Raw genomic sequence first — 12,262 nt, forward strand, 5'->3', positions numbered from 1 at the left:
TGACGACGCCGCTTAGCGCATGCGCAGTGTGGCCAGCCGGCTGCTTCTCCGCGGCTCCACCCCTCCAACAGACGAAGGCATGGCGAGCACCGAGGCTAGAAGGGAGTGTGAAACAGAGGGCTGCAGCAAGGACGCCAAACTTCAGTGTCCCACATGTATCAAGCTTGGGATTCAAGGCTCATATTTCTGTTCACAGGTACTGTTGTTTTCCCGAGTTATTCTGTTTTAACGGCGACTGTTGATGCATACTTGGGCCTTGCCTCATATCACGAGGCAGCTAACTGTCAAGCTACCTTAGACATGTGTAGATGCTTGGTTAAATGTTAATAACCTGTCTGGTGACATTTGACTTTTGCTGTCTAAGTTTGTAATGTTAAGCAGACTACTGAGGATGAATGCTGCTGTCGGTGGTAGTATGTGATGTTATTTTTGTTACAGCAACCATAGGCCGGCAGAAAACGTTTAGCTTAGCTAGCTAACTTTGCTGGTTAGCTTAAGCGAGTGGGAAACGGTCTTGCTGTAAATGAAATTAACTTCCAAGTCCGGTAACTTTATAGGCAACCCAAAACAATTTTGAGAGGTGCACTTATCAAATCCTACATGCTACATTTATAGTAATATTTTGTATCTAGCGTTGGTTGAGCTGTAAACTGCTGCATAGTCAATCCTGCGTGATTGATCACTCGATGCCATGATGTTTAACCTTTAAGTCTTATCCTGCAAAATTCCGTTCCCAAGAATGCTTATTTTACGATCAATGTATTGCAGACAAGTCATCATACTAAACAAAGTCTTGCAGCAGAATAACATCATCTTATAAAATAGGATGACGACTCTGTTTTTGCGGATTGATTCACAAGAAACTTTTAGATTACTCTTGCTTATTATAAAACATGGTAAGACTAGGTGTATTATGGAATGTGTGGGCAGTCTGCCTCGCATTTGGCAGTCATACTCTGAATAATGTCTCTGCCAATAAACCTAGTGCTAAACTATCCCTAGTGGAATGGTATTTGACCCTAGAGACCTCTGCTGTGTCTGCAGTTTTTGTGTAACTTGACCGTCTCTCTACAGTTAACGTCACTCTGTGGCGTTAACTGTCTCATTATGTATATCGTTAAAATGTAGTTAATCATGTATTTCTTTGTCTTTGTTGCTGATGTATGAATAATGACTCTTCTGGAGCTCAGCTGTAATTACTTGGAAACAAGTGCACATCACATAAAGTCAAAGGATGACTGCATAATAATTAATTTAGATGCCTGAAACGGCGGATGAGTGTTGGAGCACTGTTTACGCTTGTCTGGGGAAAAAACAGGACTGTGTCTGTATTCTGGCAGCCCCATTTAAAGGTTCTTTTTATGTTTTCATTTCTAGGAATGTTTCAAAGGGAGCTGGACTTCTCACAAGTTGCTGCATAAAAAAGCAAGTATGTATTATTGATTCATACTGTGCATGTTAGAGTTGAGTAGAGATGGTTATATTTAGTGTTTATACAAGTAACATGGTGAGTTATGTCGTAGGACACGTATGAATGTTGAGATTCAAACAATGAATTAATTGATCTTTACATTAATTTAAAAGCCTCTTTTTCAAGGGTCAGTGCTGTTGCTTATTTGCCTCATCCCATGTTGGTGCTAGATATTTGAGAGAAGTGCATTTGTATGTGTTTTAGAGGAGGATAAGAACCAGAATGAACTTAAAAACTGTGTTGAGAAGGACACAAACACAGACCCATGGCCGGGTTACCGCTACACAGGAAAATTACGCCCTCATTACCCACTGGTAAGTTCTTTGTTGTTTAAAGTGCTTTTTTTGTATGTAATTGTGCTTAACAGTACCTCCTCTTATTTCCAATTGGGTGCCCTCAATGCTGCCCACTTGTCTTGCTTTGTATTTTGTCACTTTTTTTTATTTGTCACATTTATAACATTGTCTGTTGCAGAGACTGAAAAGTTTGACCTTTTTCATTTTTAAGTCAGCTGACCTATTGTGATGCAAACTACGCTAAATTTTGGTAGAATAATCAGTGTCCCAAATACCTAGGTTTGATTTTAGGAATTGGAAAAGGTTAACATAGCTTTAACCCATTCAAGCACAGAAGTTAAATAGTTGATGCACAACAAGTCTTTACAGTGCACCGCTCAAACTCATATAAACTGGGAAAAAATTAGCACATATTGTTAATGTTTTTTTTTTTTTTATATCATGTCATAAAAGGAAGACAGATGAAGTAGAGGGGGTAGCAAACAAGGGCACAGCAGACTGCAACAAAGAATGAGAAAAATAGCAGACATATCAATGTGAGAGTAGTGCTTGAGTATACTGGTCTCAGTTTCCCATACCATATGGGTTTTTCATAGTCGTGCTTAGTCAGACCTGTCTCTGCAATTTGTGAGCACTGTGCTGGTGCTGTAGATGGGTACTGTTCTCTGTTCTGGAATAGGTAAAAGTCATCTGGGTTGATTGTCTAGTTCTTTGGAGGTAGGATACTCCGACAGTGCATTTGCTAAATAGTGTAGAGGGAGAGAAATAGTTTTGTTGGAACATGTCTGCATGAGGAAGAGTGACATCAGATTAAAATGTTAAGAAGTCTTCAAAAGAAAGCTGCACATAAAAGATGTGTGTCTTTGTCAAACTTGCCATATTCAAGGTGCACTTGCAGCTCAGAGGTTGTTATTTCACATGGCAAGTGGGACCTCCAAGGTGATAATGCACAGTTAGTGGAAGGAAGGAGAATGACAGTCCTGTCACTGTGTGAAGGAAATATTCACCCTTATTCTGACAGTCCTTCCAGCAAGCTAGACTGGATTTTCCATATACCCCCAATGAAGCATAGATTAAGTAACAGTCTAATATTTCAACATGCAGAAAATTATTCATTATTAAGTATAATTATTGTATTTTGACAAGGAAGCAGGGTTTAAGATTTGTTGCCAGTGACTGATGCTGTGTTATGAAAATTGCATCATGTGTTAAATCATGTCTTGTTTATATGCTAATGTGTATGCATAATATGACGAAGCCTTTCTTCTTCTTCTTGATCATTGTTGTAGACTCCCATGAGGCCGGTGCCTGGTGATATCCAAAAACCTGACTATGCTGATCATCCCCGAGGTAATGTTTGCTTATCAATGCAATGTGTTTTCAGTAATTATATTGGATCACCACTCTCTTGGAGGTTCACTTGTTCCTCTCCCATGTGCTTAAACAAAAACAAATACACAGCAGGCTATATTACATAAGACCAGTGTTATGTTGGTGTCAAAAAGGTGTGTTTTGCTGTCAGGATAAGAACCAATTAAATTTCCTCTTTAGGAAAACACAGAAGAATAATTGAATTCTCTAAATCAAGTTCACTCTTTAATCAGTCGATCAAAGTCTCTTCCTTAATTTGTTAAAGATTAATTGCTGAGAACAGATGAACTGTCGCACTATATCATCCTGCGTACATCACCAGTTACTTTCTGTCATCTTAATTATCAGACACATGTAATCATAACCTGGCTTATTTAGATCTAAGTCTTGGGGCAAGTCATTCATTGTGCAACCATGGCAACCTCTACATCCTTGTCATCTGGCTGCGTAGATCTGTGCTCAGGTAGTCATGGTTACAGGCTCCTTTCATTCTCATGTGATGCCTGTCCAGGGACTAAACCACAGTTGTTCCAGGGTTGTGTTTTCAACATAACCCTGAGTGATCAAGTCCAATGTTGATTAAAAAAATATTCACATATATAACAAACATTAATTATCACCTCAATTTAACCTGTAATTTGTTCTTGACATGAAGAATGCATAAGGATGTCTTTAATTTTAATCTCTGTTTTCCTGAGCAGGTGTATCAAACCGTAAGTAAATCAAATTGATTGATGCGCTCACACTGTAGGGCAGGTCAGAAGGGCTTTATTTGAGCATGGTCACACAAAGCTGTTCATGTTGCTAGGCAACTGTTCATGTTCATCCAATAATCATCTTGTTGAGTTAGTAAATTATAGATTAGCGGATTGTTCATTACTCAAGTGATTTAGCCAACACACACACATATATAATTTTAAAAAAAAAATTTATATATATATTTTTTTTTGCTTCACAGCCTATTAATAATGTAATGTTTTTATGCAGACACACACACACGGAATTCTTTATATTCCTGCACTTAAAGACTTCCCTGATACTTCTACTGTGTTTCAAATAACAGTCCTGCCGTGTCTTCCTGAGTCAACAGTGTGAGTGTCACTATAGTCTGCCTCTGCTCTGCTCAGGTGCTGAAACTAGTGTTGTCTCTGCTGGAGTAGCAAGCTATTTAAAGCATTGCAAGACGCTTCTATGGTTTTGAAGTAGATGTTCGATGCAGAATACAAAATGCACATACTGGAGAGAAGATTCACGGATGCTCAGTGGCTGACATCTTGAGCAGACTTAAATTCTATAGTACTGCTACTTCTGTCATCCTCAGTTTTGCTTAATTATTACTAGTAATTTTCTCTGATTTCCCATTTTAAAAAAATTAAAGAAGATCGTGAGTAAGTATGATGTTATTAAAAAGAACACCTGCTTTGTTTAATCCTGCCCTAGACTCTAAATACAGCTTACTTAGTTTTATCTTTGCTTTTCAGCCAAACTGTTTTTTTTTTTCTTTCCTGAACTAAAAGACTTGTATAAACCTCACACTTGTGCTTATAGTCTGGAGTTGATTTAAATGTCTGTTTGATATGTTGAAGCTGCCAGGAGTCAGACACTGCAACAGGTAAAAATTGACAAAGGATAGACACAGTCTAAAGTGTTTTGTCTCAGACTTAATACGTGTGATATAAACCACTGACATGGTGTAAGCCATCTAAATATAAACACTGCATTGTCTAGCAGCTCTACGCTGAGTACTTTGCGCAACTGTAGTATAGATAATACCTCATACCTTACAACTGAGCTCTTGTTAAGCTGTCACTTTCCATGCAAACACAAAATTGCTACATAGAATGAACTGTTGACCATTGACAGACAGACAGACAGCAGCCACTTTGTGGGGTATTATTTAAATCAGCTCATCAGCATCACTGAGCAGTGACAAGTGAATGATGCCAGTTGTCTGTCCTCGTTTCTGTCTTGCAGGGATGTCGGAGTCAGAGCAGTTTTTGAAGGGGACGTCGCAGATCAAGATCCTTTCTGCAGACGACATCGAAGGCATGCGAGTGGTATGCAAGGTAAAGAAAAAACACAGCTGCTGCACTGGTTTTGTGTGTAAAAAGAATAACATTTCAATAATTTATAGTTTTTAGTCGTGTGCCTAGTATTGACAATTATATGGTTTTTGCAGCTGGCACGAGAAGTCCTGGATATCGCAGCCATGATGGTGAAACCAGGTGTTACAACCGAAGAAATCGACCACACTGTTCATCTGGTATAAACACACCTAAATCATGACCAACAATATTGTGTGTCATTTTGTTTGATCGTGTGTTGTAACAACTTAAATCTGCGCCTTGGAGACCTGGTCACACATTGTCATACATATTGACCTGGTAATTATTTTGAAGCAGGCAAAGCTAATCAATAATAAAAAAGTGAGTTGCGTGTCAACAGAGCCCCTGCAGTAGAACATTAATTCAGCTGCATTTACGTTTTCACACACAGTGACATCTGCCTTACTCGATAATGTTTGACTCGCACACAAACTGCTGTCACGCTGTCCCCATTAACATCTTCCTCACTCTTGAATTTCTTCTTTCCAGGCTTGTACAGCGAGGAACTGCTACCCTTCCCCTCTTAACTATTACAACTTCCCCAAATCCTGCTGCACGTCTGTCAATGAAGTCATCTGTCATGGTATCCCAGACAGAAGACCTCTACAGGAAGGAGATATCCTGAACGGTATACTCATACCACATGCAGCACACATACCCTGTACACTACTCCTAAAGCCCTGATTGGGTTTTAGTAAGTCACTTGTATCTGGACCACCTCCAACCTTACGTGCACAATTAGAATATATTAACTTAAATGAGAGGGAATTTTTGACTTAATGGTTATATACATGTCTTTGAGGAAATAACCATAACCACTTGAGAAATACTCCACTCCAAAGTCTAGAAATATTGTAGCAAAGTTTCAATGTTGAAAAATGTTTTATTAAAGCGTGTTAGAGAAAAGATTTCTCCTACATGATGAATGGTTGTACTAGCATCTTGAAATGCTAACAGCAGGAGTTCAGCCAATTTTAGCCTCTTTATGAATATGTCTGCTTAGGCGATGTCTTCCATCCACCACTCCCCCCAGAGAGTCTGATTGAGTACTTGCCAGTAACTCATCTCTCGCAGCGTGGTCCGACAAGACAAATAGTTTCATTAACCTTTACCAGTGGGGCCTCACTAGTCAAGGTTTGCTTCTGTCTATATTTCTCCTTAAGTAGAAGGTGCAGTTTGCCTACTGGCAATTCCAATTTTACCAGCAATTTTAAAAAGAGGACATTTTGTTTGGCCTTGCAAATGGGTCGATCTCTCATAAGTCAGTGTGGACCCACTACGTCTGTCTGTAAATGTGTCAGAGGCAGATTATTCACCACCCTCTTTGTGGTTGACACTCAGTAGAAGGCAGTTTGTCATGCGATACAAAGGCTCTGATATATGCATGTCTCCTTACTCTTATACAGTGGACATCACCGTCTACCACAATGGTTTCCATGGTGACCTCAACGAAACCTTCTATGTCGGCGAGGTGGAGGAAGGAGCAAAGAAGCTGGTTCAGACCACATACGAATGCCTTATGCAAGCCATTGATTCTGGTAGGAGCTGCAGCTTCACTTTGTCATTTTCCATGTGTTGCAGGTGTGTTGCATAATCTGCATATGGTGGTTACATGTGAGTCCCTGCACTTAATTAAACAAACTTTGACTGATAGGTTACTGAGGTTTCTGACTTTTATCATCGCTGCAGTTGAACCATCTCAGAGACTGTGTTCTCAGAGGTTGTTTTTTTTTTTTTTTTTCGAGCACCAGCATCTTTTTTTCCAATTGGTCCTAATGAGGAGTGTGCACATATGGCGTTTTAGAGAAAAAACAATCTTTCTTTTTTTTTCTCACAGTGCTCAAAGTTTTTTGTACAGCTGCTGTGAGTTCTTTCAGTTGAACATTTCAGAACTTGATAGAAAAGAGTCAGTCTTGTCACCGGTGCACCTTTTCAGGCAACCACTCACACAATTCATCACTATAGCACCAAAAAAGGTTTCTGTTCGTATCCATCTGTCCAGAGCTCAGGAATTTTCACAATGGACAGAAACGGCAAAGCCCATTTGTTAGATTAGGTATGTCAGATGCTGAGTGTCACTGGTGGGTGCTATGCTTTTGTCACCCAATGCATTGTAAGCTAGTCCTGATATGTTGTCATAGAAACAAAACCTACCTGCAGTACAAGGGCTTCATCCCAGCATCTCAAGTGACCTGGTAATACTTTGGTGCCAGAAAAACTCTGGATATAGCCTTGAATGTGTAGTTTACACCAGGTAAAGCAAATTTTTTGAGCATTTAACTAATATTTAATATAATAACATGAAAAACTCTTTCTGAAATGTTCAGATATAACTTTGATCGAACAGGTGAAGTCTCAGTCTCAGATGTTGATATATTCAGTGTTTTCATGTTTTACAGTAAAGCCTGGCATCCGCTACAGAGAACTAGGTAACATCATCCAGAAGCATGCTCAGGCTAATGGATTCTCTGTGGTGAGGAGCTACTGTGGCCACGGGATCCACAGACTTTTCCACACAGCTCCCAACGTGCCGCACTATGCCAGTGAGTAGTCGCATAATTGTCATTGTCTGCATTCGACACATCTCAAGCTGTTGCCGAATTTGTCTCATGCTGCAGGAGGATGATTTGTGTATTTGTTCATTCTTCAGAAAACAAAGCAGTGGGTGTTATGAAGCCTGGTCACGTGTTCACCATTGAGCCCATGATATGCGAAGGTGAGTGTAACTGCATTCGTATGAATGTGACATAGAGGTGTTCAGTGTTCGTTTCCACATGTGTTTAATTGATGTGTTGTAAGCCAAAACTGCGCATTCCTGTGCGTCACGTCTCAGGTGGCTGGCAAGACGAGACGTGGCCGGACGGCTGGACGGCGGTGACCAGAGACGGGAAGCGGTCAGCTCAGTTCGAACACACCCTCCTGGTAACGGAGACCGGCTGCGAGATCCTGACCCGCCGCATGGAGGACAATGGTGATGCCCATTTCCTGAGCCAAATGTAGGCCGGACTAGAACGCACCATGGACTGGACTCTCCGGGCAAAAATGACACCCAGCACCTTTGGGTCTCACACATACATGCTGACATGTCAAACAAGAGGCGCCACTTGTAGAGCTCCACGTTAGCAGCTCTGCTTATTCTTTGAATTAAATATCGGTTCCTCAAATGAAATGGAAGTACTTGAAAGTGTCTTATATCAAACGTGGATTGCTTTATTAGTGACAACTGTATCCTCTGAAGGAAATATGTGAAAGTATTTATGCTTAGTCGTCAGGCTCGACATCAGGCCTGTTTTGACCTCCGACCCCTCATTGTGAGCTTTTAATCGCTGGGTAGTTTTTGTCTGAGGTTTGTTGGAGCTCAGGGCAAGTTCTGCTAGTATGCCACACTCTGCTTCTTTCCTCTCAGCCTCTGCTTAATTGGACTTTCTATAAATTGACCAGAGATAAGACTGATAGCAACCAGCAATATTCGACACAGAAGGCAGGGTGAACAAGTCTCACAGGCTCAAACTTTGGCCAAATTACAATCCAGTTTCCTTACAGCTTCATATCAATACCAGCTCATCACAGCGTCAGGTTAAACTCCAGCCTGCTGACCTGCGCAATGTTTAAGATTTCACAGGAGGGGCATGCCAACCTTAATTGTTAACAAACTGATTATGACTTGTATTGGTCTTCTACCAGTTTTCAGAAACATCTGCATGGATTTCCAGCATGAGAACGACACCACTGAGCGCTCTGCTCTTGTTCATCCTGCTCTGTGGACTTCCCCCTCCTGTGTCTCGTGTTTCAAATAGCTCTGGTGTAGCAAAACGAGCCTTAATTTGAGAATCTAAGATTACAAACCACACCGCATCTCAAGACCTGTAACTGACCCCCCCCCCAAAAAAAAAAAAAAAAATTAAAAATTCCTTCTTATCTCACCAGTCACCATTTACCTTCATATAGGGAGGAGGTGGGTGGGTGGGGGGGTTGTGGTGTGAGCAGTATTCATTATTTCTAGATTTTCAGAGGACTAATGTGATCACAGTTTCTCTGCCATCTTTGTATTTCTTCTAATGGAGTAATAAATGACTCTTCTGTAGCTGTGTGTGTGTGGGTGAGTTTGTCCTTGAGTATATCGACTTGTGATCTAAATGTTAAATATGGCTTAATTTACCAGCTGTTAATTACTATAAATGACTCTGTGGTTGCTTGTCAGTCTTAATGGCTATGATATCATCGGAGTACAATGATACTGACAAGGTAGACATTTAAACCATTACCGACAACAGAGCTTCATTATCACTGACTACATACCACTGAATAATTAATCTCTGTAAATCTGTTTGACTCTGTCGGGAAGATTGCTTTTGAAATATATAGGGTTACAGATTATTAGATCCTTTTACTCAGGGTTCGTACGGGTGCTTGAAATGCTTGAATTTTGATGTTTCCAAGGCCTGAAAAGTGCTTGAATTTCAGTTGAAGTGCTTGCATTTCTAACTGATGTGATTTATTTCATTTTGAATGTTAACTCTGCCAGGTTAGATGCGAAGCCAAAGCTACCTGCAGGGATTTGATACATTTTGAAAAATAAAATTTTGTTTAAGAAAACTACTAGGTGCTCTCAGGTCAACTCCAGGTACATTTTTATCTTAATCTTTGGCTCATTGCAAGTGTGTCTGAAGAACGCCAAGCCGCTTCCCTTTTTTGGATAAAACTTTGTGTTCTGTTAATTTCTAAACTTTTTGCCGTTATCATGAAACATAATTTTAGATGTTTATAGCATTATTGCGATAAAAAGTGGGAAAAAAAATAATCCTGAGTTTATGTATTCCTGTTGATATGTATTTGACCCCAATGATTTGGTGCTGTGCTGGAAAAATTTGAAAATGTCCCTTAAAAGTACTTGAATATGACCTTGAAAAATATGTACGAACTCTATTTATTACATTTGGACAGTTGTGGCTACAGTTTCACTATCATCAGTTCTATCCAATGGAAACTGAAAGCACAATTAAACATTAATTACACCACAGCGGCGATAGAGACCTGATGAGTAAGTAAAACTAAGGTTACGTTCACAAGGCTGGCTTGAGAGCTAAAGGTTTCCAAGATTTCCGCTGCTTAGTTGTTTATTTAGGAGCTGCTGAAGTACTCTTAAACTGTATTTGAATATTATTTTGACACTTCTACGTCAGCACAGGTGTTACCTTTCCTTTGAATCCAAATTTATTGAGAAAAATGTTTCTGGAATGTACTCCATTCATTTTGGGAGTGTCATTTCCAGCAGGTAGGCTGAGAAATGGGCTTAAAGCTCAATAAGTTAAATGTGTTACAGCAGGGGTGTCAAACTCATTTTCTTCCGGGGGCCACATTCAACCCAATTTAATCTGAAGTGGGCCGGACCAGTAAAATAATCGCATGATAGCAAATAAATAATGACAACTTTAAATTGTTTTAGTGCAAAAAAATGACATTAAATTATGCCAATATTTATGTTTACAAACTATCCAAACAAAAAGGATGTGAATAATCTGAAAAAAAAAAAAAAAATTTGTTAAGAATATAAGTAATTTTATCAATATTCTGCCCCGATTTATCATTTATGCATATACATTACAGATCCAATCTACAAAAACCCAAAACATTTAGTAACAGGCAGAATATTGTTAAAATTGCACTTAATTTTCTTTAGACATTTAAGGTTGTTCATATTTGTTCAGGTTATTCACATTTTATTGTTACAGGATAGTTTGTTAATGTAAACATTTTCTTAATTTAATGTTTTTGCACTAAATCAAAGAGAAAAAATTGGTGTTGTCAATATTTATAGGTTATTATGATATTATTTTTGAGTTTGATGCCATAACTTGCACTTTGCAAATTCATCCCGTTGGCCGGATTGGAACCTTTGGTGGGCCGGTTTTGGCCCCCGGGCCGCATGTTTGACACCTGTGTGTTACAGTAACAGATTCCAGTGTGAGCAGATCAGGGTCCTGACCTAGACATGCACAAATCCAGTGATTTTAGAAGTGTACAGATCTTTTTTTTCCCTAAATATACTAATACACTCTGAGGATATACTTCACCAGCAACTAAAGTCACAAAATCTAGACCAGGCATGTCCAAAGTCCAGCCCGGGGGCCAATCATGGCCCGCGGTCAGATTTTATACGGCCCACAGCTTCAGTTTTAGAAAGTGTTATTTATGGCCCGCTGGACTGTTGAACCGAGTACATGAATCATCAAAGGTTCAAAATGCAGTTTCTCCTTTCACCTCATGGTGGCAGCACCACTCTAACTCTATCTGGCTCTGTGACCTTACCGTGAACCCTTTTCGCTAATTTCTAACCACGGCGCCTGTAAATAAAAAAACGGAAGTTGACAGTGAGGGCCGCCGCTTCCAGGAGCGATGGGAAGTACAATTTTTTTCACTGAAAATCGAGGCAATTATGTTTGCCTAATTTGTCAACAGACTGTTGCCTTGTTTAAGGAATTCAATGTAAAGAGACACTAGCAGATAAAACATGCTAACGCATATGACAAGCTAGCAGGGAGTTTGCGCTCCGAAAAAGTGAAGCAAATTCAAGCTGCTTTAAACTCACAACAGTGACTCTTCATGTGAACCTGAGTTCAGTGAATTCACCACCAGGACAGGCTACCAAGTTGCCAGGTTAGTTGCCTCTAACTGCTGGTGTTGTGTACTTGTAGATGTGACACAAATATTACTTTCTGAATAATTTTGTGAAAGACAAGAGTAAGAGTTATATGTTTTCATCTGAAATGTTAACAGACTTTGCATTACTGAGTAATATATGAGTAACGATTACTCATATAAGTCATGTTTTAAATGAATGTGGGGTTAAGATTTTTATCAACTTCTTGGATGTTTAAGATACTCCACACAGTTTGTTCTATGTTATCTGACTCCAGATGTGAAAGGAAGGCAGAATTGTTTTTTTTTTAAATTTGTTCACACCTGAGTGGCTCAGATTTGGTTACACTGCCATTTAAAAAAATGATATTGTGACAATG

At 39.5% G+C, this 12,262-nt stretch overlaps 1 protein-coding gene across 4 annotated transcripts; it reads left to right on the top strand.

The window, feature by feature from the left end:
* The first annotated feature begins 4 nt into the window (after positions 1-4).
* Positions 5-9,327, top strand: metap1 (methionyl aminopeptidase 1). 4 transcript variants are annotated; one of them, XM_030126445.1, is made up of 14 exons: positions 5-196; positions 1,378-1,429; positions 1,676-1,785; positions 3,057-3,117; positions 3,840-3,851; positions 4,202-4,229; positions 4,725-4,750; positions 5,113-5,204; positions 5,318-5,401; positions 5,733-5,871; positions 6,650-6,781; positions 7,643-7,786; positions 7,894-7,959; positions 8,077-9,327. In XM_030126445.1, the coding sequence occupies exons 1-14, from the start codon at positions 20-22 to the stop codon at positions 8,241-8,243; spliced, it is 1,290 nt and encodes a 429-aa protein (XP_029982305.1). In that variant the 5' UTR covers positions 5-19; the 3' UTR covers positions 8,244-9,327. The 4 variants fall into 4 exon arrangements, with proteins under 4 accessions (XP_029982305.1, XP_029982306.1, XP_029982307.1 ...); XM_030126446.1 differs by lacking the exon at positions 3,840-3,851; XM_030126447.1 differs by lacking the exons at positions 3,840-3,851; positions 4,202-4,229; positions 4,725-4,750.
* Positions 9,328-12,262: the final 2,935 nt, after the last annotated feature.

Source organism: Sphaeramia orbicularis, chromosome 22 (assembly GCF_902148855.1).
Source record: "Sphaeramia orbicularis chromosome 22, fSphaOr1.1, whole genome shotgun sequence".
In the NCBI taxonomy this organism is placed as follows: Eukaryota; Metazoa; Chordata; class Actinopteri; order Kurtiformes; family Apogonidae; genus Sphaeramia; species Sphaeramia orbicularis.